The sequence below is a fragment of the Lepidochelys olivacea genome (genome assembly GCF_965140295.1).
Source record: "Lepidochelys olivacea isolate rLepOli2 genome assembly, chromosome: 4".
Classification (NCBI taxonomy): Eukaryota; Metazoa; Chordata; order Testudines; family Cheloniidae; genus Lepidochelys; species Lepidochelys olivacea.
Genome location: NC_140414.1, coordinates 23,404,401 through 23,426,428, shown reverse-complemented (window position 1 = coordinate 23,426,428; position 22,028 = coordinate 23,404,401). Strand labels below are relative to the sequence as shown.

At 40.9% G+C, this 22,028-nt stretch overlaps 2 protein-coding genes across 7 annotated transcripts in view; one reads left to right on the top strand and one right to left on the bottom strand.

Annotated features, from left to right (window-relative positions):
- LIN54 (lin-54 DREAM MuvB core complex component) overlaps positions 1–1,267 on the top strand; it is a 61,323-nt gene extending 60,056 nt beyond the window's left edge. For all 4 annotated transcript variants that reach the window (XM_084625498.1, XM_084625500.1, XM_084625497.1 and 1 more), the window contains exon 14: positions 750–1,267. In XM_084625498.1, the coding sequence (XP_084481624.1) occupies positions 750–951 (202 nt within the window). In that variant the 3' untranslated portion in view covers positions 952–1,267. The remainder of the gene's footprint in view (positions 1–749) is intronic.
- On the bottom strand, positions 1,268–21,985 carry THAP9 (THAP domain containing 9). Of its 3 annotated transcripts, XM_084625496.1 has the most exons (6): positions 21,575–21,985; positions 18,562–18,757; positions 14,748–15,054; positions 13,527–13,677; positions 11,995–12,110; positions 1,268–4,706 (listed from the first exon to the last, which is right to left on the bottom strand). In XM_084625496.1, exons 1-6 carry the CDS (start codon positions 21,652–21,654, stop codon positions 4,648–4,650), a joined length of 909 nt encoding a protein of 302 aa, XP_084481622.1. In that variant the 5' UTR covers positions 21,655–21,985; the 3' UTR covers positions 1,268–4,647. The 3 variants fall into 3 exon arrangements, with proteins under 3 accessions (XP_084481622.1, XP_084481620.1, XP_084481621.1); XM_084625494.1 differs by lacking the exon at positions 1,268–4,706 and having other exon boundaries at positions 8,564–12,110; XM_084625495.1 differs by lacking the exons at positions 1,268–4,706; positions 21,575–21,985 and adding an exon at positions 20,420–20,533 and having other exon boundaries at positions 8,564–12,110.
- Positions 21,986–22,028: the final 43 nt, after the last annotated feature.

Below are 22,028 nucleotides of genomic sequence, written 5' to 3'. Positions count from 1 at the left end.
TACGTGTATCTGTGGTACAGAAAAACTGATTTGTGTTACATTGTAGCATTTGAGAAACAGTAATGAAAAACCCGCACCAAAATGTGTACAGAGAAGGAGACAGAGTTAAATTTACATGTGTAAACTTGAATTTGCCACACTTCTGTGTCTCTAACCATGTAACTTTAACATTCTCTTAATTCAGTTTTTAGCATCAATACAGGTAAAATCCTAATGTTAAATCCGTAAATTTGCAGTTTTCCTAGAGCTAAAAATTATATGGAAAATTATGCGTTCTCTATCGGTCTTCATGGCATTCTGCAGTCTGTCTCAAAATGTACAGAGATGGAAGCAGCAACAAAACTGTCAGCGTTGCCTCTGAGGAGTGATCTTCCTGCTTAGCTGTAGGGCTTGTTCAGTATTTTCAGGTTGGGGCAACCTCAGATGTACCCCAGAAACTGTGGAGCAGATTCATTCTGGTCACATCAGCCTGATTTAAAACTTTGAATGCGCTCTATCTCTGTTTGAAAGGGCATAATCCTAAAGTTAAATAATTGGATTCATGGACCATAGTACAGGGAAAATGGAGAGGTAAGCAACATTTTCCTTGTTTGACAACATGTCCAAGTATATATAGGTATTGCTATAGGGACTGTCTAGAGGGCTTCCTTCAGCTTCTGACTTTTCAGTGCTTCAGAGAGAGTTTTGTAGATCGTGCATGTGGTGTAGCTTACTGATGACAACAGTTAAGGTTTTTATTTCCATTTCAGATTGCCATTTACCTTTGTAACCAAGGAGGTGGCTGACGCGACCTGTGAGTGCCTGCTTGTGCAGGCCGAGCAAGCTGAAAAGATGGGCAAGTCAAAAGCAGCGGCGGAGCGCATGATCCTGGAGGAATTTGGACGTTGTTTGATGAGAGTCATTAACTCGGCAGGAAAGTCCAAAAGTGACCCCTGTGCCATGAACTGCTGACTCTTGCATAGGAGCCGTGGTAAATTGGACTGAACATGAAACTTAAGGCACAGGGACACTTTGGTTCACAGCAGAGGATTTAATACTATTTTATTGTTAATTTGGTGCTTGTTTTAAATTGACTTGCATAATGTTGAAACAAGAAAATCTTTTATAATTAGGAGTAGATTCTTTTAAATTTTAGCTAAATTCTCTTCTACTTATGACGATGCCTAAAGGTGAATTTTTCTTCCTGTTGTACAGCTTTTAACTTTCTTGGGTTTGGTAAGAGTTAGATGTTTTCTTCCTTCCCCCTTTCTCTAAGAAAATTGTCCAGAGAGCCTTTATAAATTATTATTATAATATATATTATTTACAATGTATAGAGTTGAATCACTTTGTTCATATGGAAGAATCAGACACTGGCAGAAAATTTTTTTGGTAGTAGCCCAAGAAAACAGTACATCTGTGGAGGAATTAATTCTGAAAGGAAATATATAGAAATGAGCATCTTCACAATACTGACAACCTACCAAATTAGAACATCACTCTACAACCCTGGAAGGCAATGGATCAGTGTTAAAGACCCAATTCAGCAAGGTCCTTAAACACAAATGTTAAACGTGGGCAGCTGAGTTTTTTGGACAGCTTACATGGTTAGCATTGTGTATGTTCTTAAAAAGCTTGATGAATCTGGGCCTCAGGGCACAACTTTTAAAATGGAAAGTATTTAAATTTTTTTTTAAATGATGACAGATTTCATTACTGGCTTGCTGAATAATCTAAAATGGAAGTTGAAGGACAGACGATGGGCTATACATTCAGAAAGAATTAAAAGCAATGCTGTAAAAGCAAGTTGTCCATCCAACTTTTATCATTAGATAAACATCAAGCAGCGAGATGCTGTTGTGCATCTAGGGCTCAATCCTGCAAGGTCCTGAGCATCCGAGCTTCTCATTGAAGCCAGAGAGGGTTTGCAGTCCTTAGCACCTCATAGGATAGAGCCCTTAAACTGGCAGAAAATGAGATATTTGTTATGTACATTTACACACAAACTGAGATTACTGGGTGTGAGGGAACCAGCCCTTGTGTTTTCCTGTTAGCACAGTTTTCATGTGGGATGGATTTCAAATTAGCTGCATCCAAGTTAATCAGAGAACATGTGTAAAGATCAGACTCTGCGTACAGCTGTGGACCTTTTTGATATCCCTTCTCTAATCCTGGAGACTCATTTGGCTTATTTTTTTAATAGTGTTATTTAGGATTGCAGTTTGAGCCACGACATGCAATTACACTGGTATGGACTCAAGGTCACCATCAAAAATAGATGCATCTGACCTTTTTGTGTGTGGGGAACAGGGAAAGAATCAAATCAGGTCAAATACAGTTGTGCATAGAAGACACTTAAGGATGGGAACTTTTTCTAGTATTTACTACGAACAGTCCCAAATCACATTTTTGGTAGTGTAGCACGTTTATAAACTGTTAAACCTGGTTAAGTAGCTCTAAATTTAATGAAAGGAAATAACCATGTTTAAATTCACAGGTATTTATTTAGTTAGGTATCTTAATTCTCTCTGTAATTATCAGAACAAGATCGATACTTTTATTTTCCAAAAGGGATTTTACATTCTCTCCATGTGGAACTGTGTGTATATATTCTTTAACAATATTCGTGTATATGTAGCAAATACACATACACACACCTGCGAAAAGGGAATCTACTATTCATTAAAAAGTTTTTTTTTTTTTTTAATAATTAGGATCTGGATTTCTAAAATGTCAGTGCGATAACTTTAAATGTAGATAGTTCAGCCATTCATCTTACTTTTAGTAACTCAATATAGTATGTCCAGTAAGATTTGTATAAATGTAAATTAGTGTAAGTGGATAAAGTAATATCTAATCAAGTTATTTTTCAAACAGATTGCAATACACCTTCTTTTGTCTAGAACTAAATCCATGTTAATTTTGTATATATTCGATGTCCTATTCCAAATTGCACCTTTTGTGATGTGTATTTATATACAATGTGGAGAAAATGTTTGTGAAATTTTGGATTACACTTGTAGATTATGTATGATGGCATTGCTTGTAAAGATTTTGAAGGTGCAATCAAATACTCTCAGTTCTACTTGTTTTGAACAAGCTTTCTGAAACATTGAGCTTGTTTCCAAACACCCCCGCTTAGTATGTACTACATCATTTTTGTACTTCCTTAGCCATTTGCAACGAACTGCTGAACAAGATTTACAGTCAAGTTCATCCAGTTATTTTAAACAGATCTGGGGTGGGGACAAAGGTTCATTTTCTAGTTCTGTTTACACCTGAAAGTAGAAAGATTAAATTTATATTTACTAGACCAATTCAAAAAATACACTTTTCTATTCTGTAAAAAGTCGGCTAAATCACAAAGAAAAATAAACATTTATACTATTCTGTAAACATAATTTTTGCACTCTGTTCCTTTAGAGCTGGCAAGAACATTAACTGTTTTATTAAAGTACCTGATTTATTAATTAGGGGCCAGGTTGTCACTAAAGTTGCATTCACTAAGGCCCCAAATCAGCAAAGCACTTCCTTGTCATTAAGCATGGGATTAAATCCCATTGACTTCAATAGGACTAGAGCACATTCTCAAAGCATGTATGTGCTTGTATGCTTTTCTGAGTAAGGATGGACTTAAGTATGTGCTTAAGTACTCTGAAATGGGGCCAAAATAGATACATGCACTACCACGTAATTGGGCCCAAAGTGTTATTTTTGTTTTTAGTTAACTCTCCTGCATGAGCAAATCCAGGTTCTATCCCTGTGGAGAGTGAACAAACATAGTACTTGATCCAACAAACAGATCCATATGAATGGACTGTCATGCCCCGTCAGGATCCCACTGCTCTGTTCTGCCACTGCTTAATAAAGAGAGCTCTAGATATTAAATACTCACTCAAACACTTCATTAGAAGGGCAAAAATTTGCAACAAAAGACTAACCATGTCCTTGTCATGCATAGGAATAATCACTGTTTAGCAGACTTGCACCCTGCCTTAGAAAATGGGCTGAATGATTCTTTGTGCTCCTGAATGTAGTAAGGTGCTTTGGCAAACAGATTAATGTTAACATGTTACACACCATCGTCCTGCTTTGCAAAATAAGTGACTAAACTGCAGTTAAACAGGGCATTACTGTTTTATATAAAGCACCATATGCAAGGGCAGCTTCACTACAACAAAGTAACTGAATGAGGAGTCAGGAAAGTCCAGGCAACCACTCTGCCTCTTGGCGTGAAATCAGAGCCAATGAGTGGTGTTCTTCACTTTGTAAAAACGACTGTAGAATAAATGGGCTCCTTTGTGAACTGTATTGCTGGATAAATTAGTCTGATGCGATAGTTGTGAGGAGACTGTGTCCTGTTGCATGGATCATTTAATAGGGCCATATGACCACCAGAGTTTAACAAGCAGTTCAACACAATGGTGCTCTGTCTATGCCACTCAGCAGAAGCAGCAACAGAACCACTTGCCCTTCCAGCAAAGGAAGCTAAAAGGGCCTTTTGGAGCATCATCTGGTGTACTTCAAGGGACCTGCAGCATTTTAAGTGCATCAGCACTGCCATCTAGTACTGAGTCTTGGAAAGGCAAGAAAATTCACTGACTGTCTCGAAAAGTTGTGTATCCTCAGCAGTGTAAATATTTGTAAGTTTCCATAGCACTGTTCAGGTCATCCAAGGGAGACTGTCCTCAACTTAGCTGTTAAACTGCACAGGATATTTCTTTGTTCTAAGGTAGAAGAATGTACATTATAAAACTGTTTTATACACAATGATTTTTAGGCTACAGCTCTGCCACTCATACATAACACTTGGTAAGAACACAAGAATGGCCATGGTCCCTCTAGCTCAGTATCCTGTCTTCTGACAGTGGTCAATGCCAGATGTTTCAAAGGGAATGAACAGAACAGGGCAATTTATAGAGTGCTCCACAACCTGTCTTCCAGTCCTAGTGCCTAGCAGTCAGAGGTTTAGGGGCACCCAGAGCATGGGGTTTCATCCCTGATCATCTTGGCTAATAGCCATTGATGGACCTTGTCAAGGTTTCTTCCCCACTCTGAACTCTAGGCTACAGATGTGGGGACCTGCATGAAAAACCCCCTAAGCTTATTTTTACCAGCTTAGGTTAAAACTTCCCCAAGGTACTAACTATTTTACCTTTTGTCCCTGGACTTTATTGCTGCCACCACCAAGCGTCTAACAAAATATAACCAGGAAAGAGCCCACTTGGAAACATCTTTCCCCCCAAGCCCTACACCCCCTTTCCTGGGGAAGGCTTGATAAAAATCCTCACCAATTTGTATAAGTGAACACAGACCCAACCCTTGGATCTTAAGAAAAAGGAAAAAGCAGTCAGGTTCTTAAAAGAAGAATTTTAATTGAAGTAAAAGAATCACCTCTGTAAAATCAGGATGGGAGATACCTTACAGGGTAATCAGATTCAAAACATAGAGAATCCCTCTAGCAAAACATGAAGTTACAAAAAGACACAAAAACAGGAATATACATTCCATTCAGCACAACTTATTTTATCAGCCATTTATACAAAACAGAATCTAACGCATATCTAACTAGATTGCTTATTAATCCTTTACAGGAGTTCTGACCTGCATTCCTGCTCTGGTCCCAGCAAAGGCGACAGACAGAGAGAGAAAACCCTTTGTTTCTTCCCCCCCACCCCCAGCTTTGAAAGTATCTTGTCTCCTCATTGGTCATTTTGGTCAGGTGCCAGCGAGGTTATCTTAGCTTCTTAACCCTTTACAGGTGAAAGGGTTTTTCCTCTGGCCAGGAGGGATTTATAGGTGGTTAGCCTTCCCTTTATATTTATGAGAGACCTAACCTCCATGAACTTACCCAATTCTTCTTTGGATCCAGTTATGCTTTTAGCCTTTGAACCTCCTCTGGCAATGAGGTTCAGATTGACTGTGCGTTGTGTGAAGAAGTACTTCCTTTTGGTTTTTCGTAAACCTGCTGCCTATTCATTTAATTAGTTATCCCCTGGTTCATGTATTATGTAAAAGGGGTAAATAACACTTCCTAATTCATGTTCTTCACAACATTCATAATTGTATAGACTTCTATCATATCCCTCTTCAGTCATCTCTTCTTCCAAGCTGACAAGCCCCAGTCTTTTTTATCTTTCCTCATGTGGAAGCTGTTCCATACCCCTAATCACTTTTGTTGCCCTTCTGTAAAATATCAGAACCATTAGGAAAGGAATAAATAATAGGACAGAAAATATAATGCCACTATATAAATCCATGGTATGCCCACACCTTGAACACTGTGCAATTCTGGTCACTCTATCTCAAAAAAAGACATTAGAATTAGGAAACGTACAATCAGCTAAAATAAAGCAAGGAGAAACTGAATTGGAAAACGTATTGCTATACCTCAAGGTCAACTTATTGTTTTCAATAACATGCGTAAAGTCACAGCTACATAACTCTGGACACCTTCCTTTAGAGTTCTGGAAAACAAAACTTTAATTCAGGCCTTACTTAATAATTGGCCTGCACAATCACACTGCCTTGTAGTGTCACCCTGTCATATCTCACAAACTACATTGGTTTGTCTGGGTAAACCTCCGAAAAACACTTAGTTATAACAGGAATCTACACTGGTGATTCAGTAGATGTTTCTCTTTCTTAGACTCGGTCTTGAAATCAGTGCCCCAGGACAGTTTAAGGCGACTGTGTGAGTGGCCATGCTCTATTTTGGATGATGTGTAAAATGGAGGTCATACCTGCTCGCAATCATTAAAGACACCTAGGGGAATCTTTAGGCAAGACAGAGGAGACACTTTACTGGTGTCTGACTAACTCCTAGCTGGGGTAAGTGTATTTTACATATCTAGACTTCTCCAACACTTTTTGGGATTGTTTGGGTACTCATGAGTACTAAAAGGGGAAGTGAATTCTTCACCTCCAGCCCTAATTTATTGTGTAAGTCACATTACCACGTGCTGCTAAATAGTTATGTTCATCCCTAGCTTTTCATGTCAGAGGTGAGTGAAATAATCACGGTGTCTTCCTCACTTCACAAAGCTATTGGGAGGGATAATTAAAGTTTGTAAAGCATTTTGAGGTCCTCAGCTGAAATCTTTCTGTTCATACACCACCCATCACCATGATGTTTGAAGGCCTTACCCATTTCTTAGTGAACATATGAAGTTCTCGAGTTTTCTGTTTCCATCATCTAGTCAACAGGAATTCCATTGTTTTCTCTCATGATGCTCATAACAGGGCCATCTGCCCTGTTAGTGGCTGGAGTAGGCAGGGACAAGGAGCAGCTGATCCTACTCCAGAGAGAAGCCCAGCAGGCAGGTGTTGGGAATCAGTGGCTGCAGCTGAACAGTACCTCAATTGACCCATGCTGTCAGCTGAGCAATATAAAGGCGGGGCCCAGCTCCCTGAGAAAGGGCACTCTCTTCCTTCGGTTTCCCCATTCTTCTGTAATCAGAGCAGCTGACTGTAGGCAGGGCCTGTTTGGTAGCTACCAGAGGCCCCCAGTCTGAACCCTTCACCAGATGGTTGTCTGTGTTACTTTTGCACATTTTTCTTTCTTTTTTTGTAAGAAGAATAAGCACAGCCCTGAGGAAAGCTGGGTGTGGCCATTTGTCCTCAGCTGATGATCAGGACCACCAGCCTATATGTAGTGAACAATGCAGGCATAGCTTGCCATTGCTCAGAGAGAAGCATGATCTTGAAACTCTCATGAAGTGGATGGGAGAGCAACAGCAGCTGCAGCAGATCTTACCATAGCAACAACATCACTAGCTACAAATACAGCACCATCTGTTACAGCAGTAATTCAGGCTTCAGCTGTTGTCTTGGGTTGTCCACAACCACAGGTTGGTACAGGACATGGTATGTGACAGGGAGGAATCCTCATTAAAATGAGGACAGAAGATGACCTCTTTAATGACTCAAGCAAAGCTGCCTGCTCCAGAGAGAAGCCCATCAGGCAGGTGGTGGGAATCAGCTGATGGAGCTGAGCAGTACTTCATGAATGGCCCATGTTCTCATCTGAACAACAGAAAGGAGGACTCAGCTCCATGGAAGGGTGGGGGAAATTAGGGAGCACACACTCTTATACCTAGAGCAGGAAGCTGTAGGCAGGCCTTGTGGATTCACCACCCCCACCCCCCAAATGGGGGGAAGGGCCTGCTCAGTAACTACCCTTCCCCAAATGGGTGTTTGTGTTACTTTTACACCTTGTTTATTATTTTCACAAAGAAATAAACGAGCCCTGCAGAAAGGGACAGGAACTAAGCTTGGCATGACTATTTGTCCCCAGCTAGTGATTAGGACCACAAGCCTACAATGCTATTAAGTGGGGGTTGTTCCTGGAAAGTCTTGAGCACCCTAAACTACTGAAGTCAACTGGACTACAAAGTATCCTGTATCTCACAGGATTGGGCCCATTAAAATGCAAATTACTTAATTTCCTCTTTGTGGGGAATTGTAACCTTAAAGGGAAAAAACAAAATTATACTGAAGAAATGAGAACCCAGTAGATGGAAATAAGCAGATGAATTTTAAACTGTTGTTTAGTACAAAACAGTACAGAATGGAGGGAGTCAAATAGCTAGATAGAGAAAGCTACTGGAAAGAGGAATTAATAACAAAGTTAAGAAAAGAGAAACAGTAACCTGCACTTTTATTATTTTGTGTATTTGTTAACAATATTAATATAATATACACACAACCTGAAGAACATACGTCTGATTCGCAGCAGGAGGCTATTACATGACACACTGCAGTTATGTCAAATCTTGAGTCTTCGGTTTCCCCCCAAGTCCCAGGGCTGCTATGTATAGCTTCTTTCAAATGGACTTTTCCACCTTACCCACCTAATCAAATGTTAATCTCTTCGTTGCCCTTGAGGCCTTTATGAGCCTGGATCTCATTTTGCCCTTCCTCACTCTCTTAACCCACCAATACTAGTCTTCCACCCACTTTCATTTCTTTCTCCCTCCCTTCTGCATGGTCAACAACAATAGGTCGGGCCTTCACTTCTCTGATGAGCTCTGCAAACACTAATCTTTGTCAGTTAAATACACATTTTTGACCGTCTTCCCCACATTTTATTAAGAGGAGGAAACAAGCAAACCAAAAGTTTCTCGCCAACACTTTGCACTAAGTCTCCTACTGGGTCCTGAGTTATTCTGTCTTTAGATTGCAAGCTCCCCAAGGCAGGATACCTCCTACACTGGCAAGCATATCTGCAGATATTAAATTACTTCCTAAATATTTTCAAGGATTATCTGGCCCACCCTGTATATAGTATTTTGTAGAATCCTGCATAGAGAAATGCATGACAAGTCTTGTTTTTTCTATCTATTCCATTCTATGACAGATCCCCTGCACCTGACCCTATTCCATCAGTTTTATTTCTTACCTGACTGACTTTTTTCCCATTGGGGTAGCCAAAATCAAGGTCCTTTCATCACTTCATGTTATCCTAATTCGTGTTCAGATTTAAGCACTTAAAGGAAGCAGTTTGGAATCCTTTATTTTTCTAATAAGCTGCCAGTGGAATTAAAGGGTGAAAGGCAGAGTGATTACATAATCAGTAAGTACAAGTAAAACATGTTGTTTCTAGTACAAATCTTTTTTTTTTTAATAGCTTTGTGTAAGCTGTTTTGCTGCTTAATTTTTTTTCTACAGCTCTATGGAGTTATCTGCTGCTATAGTACTCCATCAGTTCTTTCTCCCCAGCCCCTTTTCTAAACATGTATGAGGAAACTTTGTATTCATCATAGTCAGGGGCTAACAGCCCTACCCAGAGCCAGGCATAGCATAGGTAGGTATTCAGCAAGCTTCCCCACATAACTGCCAATGAACCTCAATGTGGATTTCCAGTAGCTTCCGTAATCTAGTCCTTTCATAGACATTGTTGTTCTAAAATAGGTTGTGGTCGTGCAATCTGCATAAATGAGAATTTAGGATGAGATCAAACTCATTTTCCACTTCTAACCCCAGGCACGACTAGAACCTAGTACAGTTAATCCTCCTAGGACTCCCCTTTATTAGCCACCGCTGGACGCAGTATTGCCAAGAGATCAACTGAAATACACCATCCCTGTTCTCCGACACTTGTGTTGCATAGATCAGACCTTATCTAAACATTACTCAAGGGGAGATCATTTAACAAATTAGTAAGAAATTATGGCACAGGAAAGATTTGGATAGATTTATAAGTCTTTAATGATAATGAAAATGGATGTTTCCTAGTCAACTTCTTCGATCCATGCCTTCCAGAACAGTATTCCAAACCCCATTCTTTTGCATGGTCAGCTCTGACATTTAAGTAACATTGCACTATGTTCCTTAACAATATTGTGTAGTGATTGGTGACACACAACTCCCCTTCAAATAGGTGATTGTTTAACTCCGAGAAAAGGTGACTCCGTTCAGATAACTCATATAAAATTTTCTGTTCTAAATACATATCCTGTTGCTTGAGGCTTAGGTTATAGTCTTTCACTCTTGCATGCGTTTTTAGGAGTTGCTCAGAAATGCTCACAATCTGACGCACGCTCTCTGATGGCAAACTCCAGCTCCCAATCTTTTTAATGCACAACAGTGAACCACATTTTAGGATTTTTTCATCTGACGCAAAGAGAGAAGTGACACAGGCTTCACATCTTATGGCAGCTGCTAACTTCTCAGCAACACAGCCAGCTGTATAGGTGATGCTTTCTGCATATAGTGACAGATCTGTCAATGCATCACTCAGTGTACAGTTAAATGAAATATGGCCAGTATAGTAAATGTAGTCCATTGATGGAATTGCCCCACAACCCCGATCGTACTGAGAATGAATGGTATCAAGGGCCAAATCTGTCCTACGAACAATAGATACATCTAAGGTGTTCATGTCACCTAAAAGAAGATTCTGATGTAATCCTGGTGCCAAATTATACTTGGTCAGGAGTTTAGAATAAGCAGTCTGGAACATCATGCAGGTAGGGTTATCGCAACTAGCACATGCTTGTCTGAGGGTGCTGAGAAATAATTCCAGATGATCTAGGCTGAATGTGTAAGTCAGGAGGTAGCGGAAGGGCATGCTCTTTGGAAAGACATAGTTTGTGTAAAGCCATTTTAAGCTCTCGGCATTAAGCAAAAACCCTAGAAATCCTAATTTATGTTTACCTTTCAGAAAGTGTCTCCCCGAAGTGTCAGTTAACGCAACAAAGACACTTTTAGCCTCAGTTAAGAGGCGATGTATCTTGACATAATTTTCAGAGGACAAAGGCCCTTTTAATCCCGTTCCATAACAGCTTCTTCCATGAAAAATGTCAAACAGATAGCTCATCAAGCGCACAAATTTGATGGTCCCACTGCAGTTCTGAAAAGAAGGCAGGCCCAACAACTGGAGACATTCCAGCGTGCCAGTGACACTCTCACTGAACAGCTGTGCTACGTAGTTCACCCTCAAGTGACAGCTTTCACTATTTCTGGGTCTTCCTGACAATCGGTCACTAATATACAGTAATTCCTTCTCCTGCAGAGTCACTAGGTCCACTATGTGTTGCCAATGTGCTGTTTCATTAATGAACTGTATCCTATGAAAGCACTGAAACACGTTTCTTATTAACTGGAGCATATGGCAAGCATCAAAGAAGTATGTGATCTGATGAGTGGCACTGTGAGGATGCTGAAAAGTGCACTGCATGTTGTTGGCATCAATACGTATGCCCAATGCCTTTGCCAGCTCAACACCGTGAGCAGTGGCTGCAGACGTCACAGAGAGAACTCTGACACCTATGCTGGTCAGCTTGCTGATGGTCTGATAAAGCAGCTGAGCTAGTAAATGGCCAGTGGTTCCATTTACAAAGAAATAACCCAAGGGAGCTCTCCAGTGACCAAGAACACCTACTGCCATTAGGACTACAGCTTCTGAGGCCAGTGGCGCTTCATCAGCATCAAGTGCTCCTGCACCTACGTCTACAAACCCAATCAGACGTCGAGTCACAGGGTCCCACTCCAGCTGTTTCTTGAGAGCCATACCTTCGATCATCAGTGAGCAGTACTGGTATGCCTGTTCTCCTTGCTCTACTCTCTGCTGAAGGTGAAAGAAAATCCTGTTGCTGAAGCCTGGACTACCTTCATCATTAGACAACCAACTGGAAGACAGAAGATAGAAATAATTAGGAGCTATAATCTAAGGGGGAAAAAAGAAACTATTAACAGACTTTAGGACTTAGTAAAGTGCTGACAGATTTTTAATGCAAATTAATATACATAGCATCCATTTATAAAGTAATAAGGCTTACCTGGATGACACACTTTGCAACCTGAAACATACCAGTACTTTCCTACAGTTCAACTTTCATCCTCTCCTCCATTTGCCTGATGCTCTGGCATTCTCTCCAATGTCTCCTCTATTGCCTCTAATTACTTTCATATATATATGTTTTTTCATGCTGTCCTGTATGCTTGGAACAGCTCCTGCCTTATTTCCCCTTCACACTTAGTACATTTGCTTGGCCTTCCGTCATAACATAGGAATTGCTATACTGAATCAGACCTGTCAATAGCTCTTTGAATCTTACTAAATTCTCAAAGAGTTCTACAATCTATTTGTACACAATATGTATTTCCTTCTATAAGTTTTGAATTTGTACTGTGTGTCCCCTTGCTTTTGTGTTGCATGACACATCTAATCTACTTCCTCTATAACATTTATAATTTTATATGCTTTTAAGCATGTCCCCTCTTATTATTCTCCCTTCTAAGGAGAACAATCCCAACTTTTTCAATTTCTCCTTACAGGAAAGTAGTTGGTTGTTTTTTCCCATGCCAGTAATCATTCTCATCTCCCTTCTCTGAACCCCATCTAACTCTTCAATATCTTCTGCGTGATCAGTGCTGCACACAGCACTCTAAATGTGGGCACTGATCTCTTCTAGTGCAGTCTGCTCCCTCTCCCAGGACTGATCTTTATAGTTTCTCTATCTAGTATTGGGCCCAGTCATCCTCTCACTGAAGTCAATGGATCTTAGACTGTAAACTCCTCATGTCAGAGACACGGTCATGCTTTGTGTTTGCAAAGTACCATGTATACCCATGGTACTATGTAAATAATAGTAATGAAAGTAGTCATTGCATTTTAGTATTTGTTCCTCCTTTTTATTATAGGCCGAAATGAATACAGATATCAAAGTCAAGCACTTGATGTCTGTCTTTCCCCACTGGTCAGTCAGAAGCACGCTGCATTCTTCCAAGTGACTACCTCTGCTACTGTAAATTTAATCTTTGGATGTGTTACTTTATGATGGTGCAACTGTTTTGCACAGCCTCACCCCGCCCCGCCACCCCACCCCACCCCACCAACATTCTCTGACATGAGTTAATATTCCTGTAACAATTGCAGCCTATTCTGTTTAGCTTCTTTGTTATAAATAATAAAAATGTAAGACAATAGCATAGGTGTCATGTTGAATTGTTTTTTATGAAATCTCTACTCTGAACACTCCATCTCTTACTTATTATAGGACAACCTGGAAATATAACTTGAGATAACGAGAATAAATACTCACTTTGTCAGGCTGGAAGGATGAGGCAGGGGGCAATTCTTTCTTACATAATCATAGCCTTTACTACTATAGAGGTGGAGAGTACAGGCAAACTGCCTCATTTCTGTGGAGTACTCAGTCAGCTGTCTCCAGCTGTATGGTTCCCACTGCAAATCTGTTTTTAAAAATATAGATCAGCTTTGGTAAGAAGCGTGAACAGCTTGATCATTTAATTCAGATGAAAAGTACCTCTACATGGCAGGGCACGAGATACACAGCAAAAAAAAAAAAAAAAAAAAAAAGAATGTTGTGTTTGACAAGGCACAAGCCTAATGCCCAAGTGCCATCTCTCAAGTATTCTTGTTGCAGTAAAACAAAATTCAGACCTGATTGCTGAGTTCCCTCCCCTACAGAAAGAGAATGAAATCCTCCATGCCCCTGCCAGAACTCTCTCACTTATGCTAGCCTCTTCCTCTGGGTGTTGCAGTGGATTCTGTCTTATCCCGACTTGTTTGCCTTCTAGACAGGGATGGCACTTAATATTTAACATTAACAACAACCCAGATATCCCCATTTTCCTCATACCTTAACACTTCACTGCCTTTCAGGACCCACATCGCAGCCAACATCCTTCTAATGGAGAAGGATAAAATGTGGCTCCAGAGAGGGTCAGTGCTGTTCCTGAATTAGCTGGGAAAAGTTGCTTTGAGATCTACAGATGAAAAGTGCTATATAAGTGCTAGGTATTACTATTCATGACTCAGTTAGGATTAAAGCAATTTAAATGATTTTTCTCCCATATTATCAAAATGAACAGAGCCAATTTTCTAAACACTTTCTAAGTGAGAGAGGAATATAAGGTTCCCTTACTTAAACAGAATTTAGATTCAAGCTTGAATCTCTTTAAGCTGAATGTTTATTCAATAAAGCCTAGTATCTCACATCACACACACTGTTCTAGGGCCCAGATACGAGGGGTGGCCACCCCTCAACTCATCTTCATCTCAGTACAAGTTGAGGGACTTAAATACCTTGGAGGACAGGCCCATATTGTGTAACTTTTAGTAACTGATTTGAGATACAGTATCTTCACGAAAAAGCCTTTGGTTGTGGTTCTTATTTTTATATTACATTAGTGCCTAGAGGCCCCAACTGAAATCCAGGCCCCAGTGCAGTAGGCACTGGAAAAACAAATGTACAGTTTCTGCACTGAAGAGTTTACTGTCTAACCAAGGCTCTTAATACCTGAAAACTGGGCCTGCAGCAGGCTCATAGCTTCTTCAGAGAGCAGCTTCTTCTTTACAAGCTCATTGATTACGCTAAAGACATTTCGTTCTCGGTAAGAGAGACCCCTTCGTGCTGCAACAAGTTTCTTTTTAGGCAACTGTACTATTTCTTTCATTTCTGTCTGTTGCTCAGCAGCTGTTGCAGGATTCTTTAAGCTATAGTTGTGATCCGCAGTAATGACCTCCTCATCAGAAGAATTACGTGAGAGTGGCTGCTTTAATGCTTTCTGGGATCTTCTATTTCTAAGATATGTACTCAGAGGATCCTACAATACAGAAAAGAATATGGGGCTTATTATGGGGGAAAATTCTAGAACTAAGTGCACAGCTATAGTGAAACAATGCAAGCCAGATTCTTGGTTGTATTAACTGAAAAATAGGAAGTGTTGATATTTCTAAGTAAGGTCTTTTTTGGACTTTCACCCCTCATAATTGAATGCTGGGTACCACACAAGTTTTTCTGGCATAAAGATATTATTGTCTCAAGAAACTACACAGGACAAAAAAGATGCCATCAGATCTCAACAATCAAATCAGTGGTTCCCAGACTCTTACTAAGGGAACCACCTGTGACCCATCGTTGGATACATACACCCTCCACCTTGAACCTCAACCCTGATCCTGTCTGGATACAAAGGGGAGGCCTCAGGGCGCAGGGGTGGTGGTTAGAGAGCGAGCCTGCCCCACATTTACGCTGTCGTGGCAGGCCCTGTACTGTACCCATGTCCTAAATATAAAGGGAAGGGTAAACACCTTTAAAATCCCTCCTGGCCAGAGGAAAAACCCTCTCACCTGTAAAGGGTTAAGAAGCTAGGATAACCTCACTGGCACCTGACCAAAATGACCAATGAGGAGACAAGATACTTTCAAAGCTGGAGGGGGAGAGACACAAAGGTTCTCTCTCTCTCTGTGATGCTTTTGCTGGGAACAGAAAAGGAATGGAGTCTTAGAATTTAGTAAGTAATCTAGCTAGATATGCGTTAGATTCTGGTTTCTTTAAATGGTTGATAAAATAAGCTGTGCTGAATGGAATGTATATTCCTGTTTTTGTGCCTTTTTGTAACTTAAGTTTTTGCCTAGACGGATTCTCTATGTTTTGAATCTGATTACCCTGTAAAGTATGTACCATCCTGATTTTACAGAGGTGATTCTTTTACTTTTTCTTCAATTAAAATTCTTCTTTTGAGAACCTGATTGCTTTTTCCTTGTTCTTAAGATCCAAGGGTTGGGTCTGTGTTCACCAGTGCAAATTGGTGAGGATTTTTATCAAGCCTTCCCCAGGAAAGGGGGTGTAGGGTTTCAGGAGGATTTTGGGGGGAAAGACGTTTCCAAGCGGGATCTTTCCCTGTTATATATTTGTTAGACGCTTGGTGGTGGCAGCAATAAAGTCCAAGGAAAAAATGGAAAATTGTTAGTACCTTGGGGAAGTTTTAACCTAAGCTGGTAAAAATAAGCTTAGGGGGTTTTCATGCAGGTCCCAACATCTGTACCCTAGAGTTCAGAGTGGGGAAGGAACTTTGACATGGTGGGAGCCGTGGGATTAACTTGAAATCATTTTGAGATCAATTTGAGATTTTTTTGAACAAGAAGCACAGATTTTAAAAAGGAAATTTTTTTTCCCCGTTGGGCTGCTGGAAAGCAGGTTTTCAGCTGAAAGGAGTTAGAGGGTTTTTTTGTCTCTGCTTGGGGGCCAGAGCAGAGGCAAAAGGGAATTGTCTTTTGTGAGCTGGAGTTTTCTCTACCTAAAGGCAGGGTAGATAACCTCCTGCAGGGAAATTCACAAGTCTTCACAGACCTGAAGAAGTGTTTTTTTTTTTTTTTAAGAGCAACTAGAGGGGTTTTCTGTCTATTTGCCTGGAGACAAAGGTGTTAAGTTTTTTTTTTTTAAGGATTTTTCTGTAGGCTGACAATCACTATCAGAAAACATAGAGAATCTGTCTAGGCAAAACCTGAAGTTACAAAAAGGCACAAAAACAGGAATATACATTCCATTCAGCACAGCTTATTTTATCAGCCATTTAAACAAAACAGAATCTAACGCATATCTAACTAGATTACTTACTAAGTTCTAAGACTCCATTCCTTTTCTGTTCCCGGCAAAGCATCACAGAGAGAGAGAGAACCTTTGTTTCTCCCCCCCTCCAGCTTTGAAAGTATCTTGTCTCCTCATTGGTCATTTTGGTCAGGTGCCAGCAAGGTTATCCTAGCTTCTTAACCCTTTACAGGTGAGAGGGTTTTTCCTCTGGCCAGGAGGGATTTTAAAGGTGTTTACCCTTCCCTTTATATTTATGACAACCCGACTCCCCAGTCCAGGCATTGCAACGTGGTACATGGGATCACAATGCTACACAGGTTTGACCCAGTGTTGCGATCCCATGTGCCAGGCCACAATGCTACTCATTCAAATTTGGCCCAGCCACCCCTCCCTTATGATGGAGGAGCGCCCAGACCAAACATAAGTTGCACTGTGACCGCATGTGCCAGGTTGCAATGCCCAGAACAGGGATCTGGGACCAGCCTTGCAGGACAGGAGCTGCTGATGTGGGGTGAGTGCAGGGCAGGTTTGCTCTCCAAATCCCTTTCCCTCATGGCCTTCCTTCTGCTCCACCCTGGAAGAAGTGTATGTTTGCCTAGGGACCTGCAACCCATCTAGAAACTTCCCCTGACCCACTGGTGAGTTGGGACTCAGTTTGTCTGAAAAACATTGAACTAAATTACAAGGAAAGAATAAGAGAGCCAGTTTTGTTAATACTATAAAAGAGAGGCTTTTCAAATTCTGAAAGGGATAAATAAAATTGGCAGAGATACACGAGTCATACCAGGGAAGAATTCAGAAAATAGAGGACGTGATCTAAAATTTGGGAAGATAGCTGCAATGTAGGAAAAACAAAGGTGTAACAAGCCTATAAAATATAGAGACTGCTGGTGTGATGGAAAAGGAAACAGGTATGGTGCAATGCAATTCAAAATTTCAACTGTCAGATTCTGCCTATCATTAATGATCAGAAATGCTTGTTATAAAAGGCTTCAAGTTAAGTGCAGAGAGATATTATTACCACAATCGATTAAATAGATATTAGACTGTTATACCACACTTTGCATATATATATAATATGCCTTCAATCTGGGGATTTCAAAGCGCTTTCCAATACAGGGGCGTTGTGAAATTTCATTCATGAGTATCTGTGCTTTAGCCAAAAGATCACCCTTCCCCTGAGCATGGTTATAGCCTCATCCTTCAAACAATGACCACCCCAATAGGCATGAAAGCCTACCAGAATAAATATTTAAATATAAATGAGAAAAAATATACATATACAGTAACAAGAGGGTTGTATTTTTTACTGTACTTTTCATGGGCATGGCAGGAATCAAGTTACCTAGATTTGATAGATCAGAATAAAATTGTCTTAAATTTAGGTAGTTTACCGGAAAAAGACAAGGTTCTTTCTAAGCAACAGTAGTTTCAAAAGAGCTGTTAGCAGGATGAGGGTTATTCAAGTTTAAACTGAAAGAGGACTAATGCCAGCAATGTATTTAAAATTATTCAAAATGGCTTCTATAAAGAAAGTTTTCCTTCCCCCATCCCCCTTTCAGTGTATTTGTGACACAGCATAAAATAAACTAAGACGTTTCAACTTGTGTTGCTGTAGCCTTACAACATAAGTTGCAACCTCTATTTTTCAAATAATTTTAGAATTTGTCTTTAAGGTTTCTAATGTGTTTCCAATCTATTAAAAATGGTAATTGCATTTAAAGTTCTTTTTAACTACCTTGTATAGAAAAACAGAAGGTACAGCTCCTTTCCTTAGTTTTCTTCTCATGCCATATGATTCAAAGTCCACTTCTGCAAAATGTCTGGAACACAAAATGGCACCAGGTCCTGGAATCCAAACCTTTTTGCTTTTGGGGTCTGCTCGATTAACAGCATGGATCCATTTCGTACGCTGTATGTCATCAATAGGAAACCTGAAATGTGAGCAGAGCTCTCTCATAATACAGTCAAAGTGAAATTCTACTCAGTTAAACTGCTGTAAATCTTGAGTAATTCCATTGAAGGCAATGGTACTATTCCAAACTTACAAAGGGTGTAAAAAAGCAGAAAAAGTGTCCTTAATATTCAAAGACTTTCGTTTTGAAAAGTTACAATTTTACAGTTACAAATTCCCTAGTTAAATTGATTAAGGAGCACTTCAGAACACTTCTGAGATCAGGCACCTAATCCTGTGCAGTTAGGATTGCTTAATTGCTGAATCTCACTCTGTGGGATGCCCCAGCATGTACTCTGCAAATGCACTGTTAATCTACCCTGAAATATTAGGGCTTCAAATGGAGATCCATACATGGAGGAGGCCTGCAAGACATCTTCCCTTCTCTGGTCTATCCACCTTGACCTCTTTCTGTTTTGACTGGGTCTCTTTCAAACATACATGCTACCCTTTTCAAAATATAGCAGTTATAAAAGATGCTATTTTTCACCTACACACTTTCACTTTCTGAAAAATTCAGCATTGGGGCTGAAATGACCATATACTTGGTACTGCCTAAATGCAATTTTTGGGGGGGGTGGGGGTGGAAGGATGGAGGAAAACAAGAGGATGAAATTTGGGAAAACTTTGTTCTGGGGTAATACAACAGTGCTTTTTCCCATGGAGATAAATCATAAAAGCTGAATTTTGAAAGTTCAGATTTAGGACTCCCTACAGCCAGGTGCAAGCAGACTTGGGAATGGTCCACCTGCACACGTCTAATTGCAGGGTTAGGGATAAAGCATGGAAAGAGTCCTGAATTAAGTACGATTGCTAGATTTGAAAAATATTACATTCCTTATTTTTGGAATGTGAATCGACATAGTCAATATCCACAGAGAACTCAAATTACAGGTGAATTACTTTATTTTTAAGCTCACAAAGCTATGACCATTTGCAAATACAATTGGGAATGTAAAAAAAAAAAAATCTCTGAGTCCTTACTCACTGAAGTTAATGAGGGTTTGAAATTTGGGAAAACTTTGTTCTGGGGTAATACAACAGTGCTTTTTCCCATGGAGATAAATCATAAAAGCTGAATTTTGAAAGTTAGTGCACACTAACAGGGTTTGATCCTGCAATACAGCAGTCAATGGGAATTAAAGGAGCAGAATGGACATACACGTGTATGTAAGTAAGGGTCAATTTATTCATAGAATAAGATACAACTCAGTGCAAGTAAGTGGGGAAGAATCTGGGTGAATGTATACTGTTACCCATGATTAGTAAGTGACACTAAACAGTTAGTAAACTGGGACTTTAATTTTTTTGCATCCGAGATAAGGAAAACAATAATGCAACGTTAACGTGTGAGATCAAGGCCTCAAAATCATACTGGCCTATGATGGAGAAGTGAAAAGCCTGAGATCTTTTTCTCAGCAGACCCATGTGCTCTCCTGTCTCCCACCCACAACATCTGAAATAAAAATTAATTTCAATTTTATTTAAACTCAGAAGAATAATGGATTTATCCTGCCCTCATTTTAAGTAAGGGCAGATAATTGTGGGGATCAGTAGTTCAGGACCTATGGCTCCAATTCTGCAAATGCTTAAGCATGTGTAAGTTTAAGTATGATAGTCCCACTGAAATGGGACTACTCACTTGAGCAAAGCTACAATATTTTCAGGATCAGGTCCTGCCAGGACTCTCTATTTCCCTTTAATTCTCTTCAGCATAATAATTTTCAGAGGTAAATCCTGTGTCCGTGGGTAACTGTAGTTGAAAGTTCTGAGGTTTTAGAGACGGCTGTGGGGGCCTGAAACATTACTCAACAGTCTGGGTTAAATTATAAAATCTCAGTTTAAAATTGAAAAGGCAACTCACAATTTTAAAAAACAAAATCTGTCTGAAAATACTTGATCTTCTATAGATACATGTACCCTCTAAGATTACGATAAAAGAAAGAATAATGTTTTTGTCTCTTCCAACACCGAATGTCAGTAGAGCTTGCTGAAATGGTTAAAATGGCAAAATTTGAAAAACAGGGCAAAATGTTTATGAACATATATCCTGTTTTTCACCATCACCCTGTTTTTCAACCACTGATTGAGCGGATACAATTTTTCTTTTTAATATACCAAAGAGACAAGAATGTTTTATAATTCTTTTGGCAGCTCTAAGAGTCAATTTCAGCATTTATGCTTATTGTTATTTGCTGTGATATTGCAGGGGGGGGGGAAATCTTTCACTTTGGGGCAGGGGAGAGAAAAACATAGGGAAAGGCGACTGTGAGGTCACAATGATTTACAGGGATTTCTGTGGGGAAGGTGTAGATCCCAAGGCTGTTTAACTCTTTAAAACTCAGGTGTGGGTGAGCGGCCACATCCCCCCACTCTATGCCAGCAGGGCTCAGACCACATCCTAAGGCTCTAGCCTTCCCTCCCACCTCCATGGTTCTCAAAATATTGCCCGCGGGCAGGTCGCCTCCCGCCAACGCTAGTCGTGGTTGGTGTTTTCAAGCCCCAGCTCCTGGAGTCTAGGGATGAGGAGAAAAATCTCGCCTTTTTCCATTATAAAAATACCTTCCAGGTATCCACCTAAGGCGGAGGAAGGCGCCCCTCCCCCGTCTCTCGATGTTTAAGCTACTCATTGATTTGGGTGAGGGCGGAGGTGGCTCGTGAGTCTGACCGCGCGGGAACGGCCCTGGTGAGGCCCACGCGTGGCGGTCTGACTCGTCCGCGCGGGGCTGAGGGGAGCCCCTCGGTGTCCCCTCTCAGCGCTACCCATCGCGGCTGAGGGGGCCCCCGCCCCACTCACTGGTGGAAGGAGATGCCCCGCTTCCGGCTCAGCCCGGTGTCCCGCGTGGTGCAGCCCAGAGCGGAGCAGCTGCGGGTCATGGTCCGCGCGCCGCACGGCACCCGGCCGCCCCCCCCTGTCGCGCGCCCTCGGCCACGTCCCGCTGTCGCGCGCAGCCAAGTCAGGAGCCCCCACGCTCCCGTCCCGGCCAGCGTTGATGGAACGCGCCTTCAGATTGGTGAGCGCCTCTCCTCTGCCCTTTCCGATTGGTTCTCGCTCTTTTTTTTTCGTTCGCTAGCCCCGGAGCTGCGGAAGAGAGCCTTTCATTGGTCGCTGTCCTCCCCACGTTCCTGTGACCACACCTCCTCGGCGCCGAGGACTCGCTGCGACACCGCCCCGCATGGCAAAGCGGAAGCCGGAACTCGGGAAGGAAGAGGAAGGAGAGTTGAACCAATCAGAAAGGGCACAGGAGGAG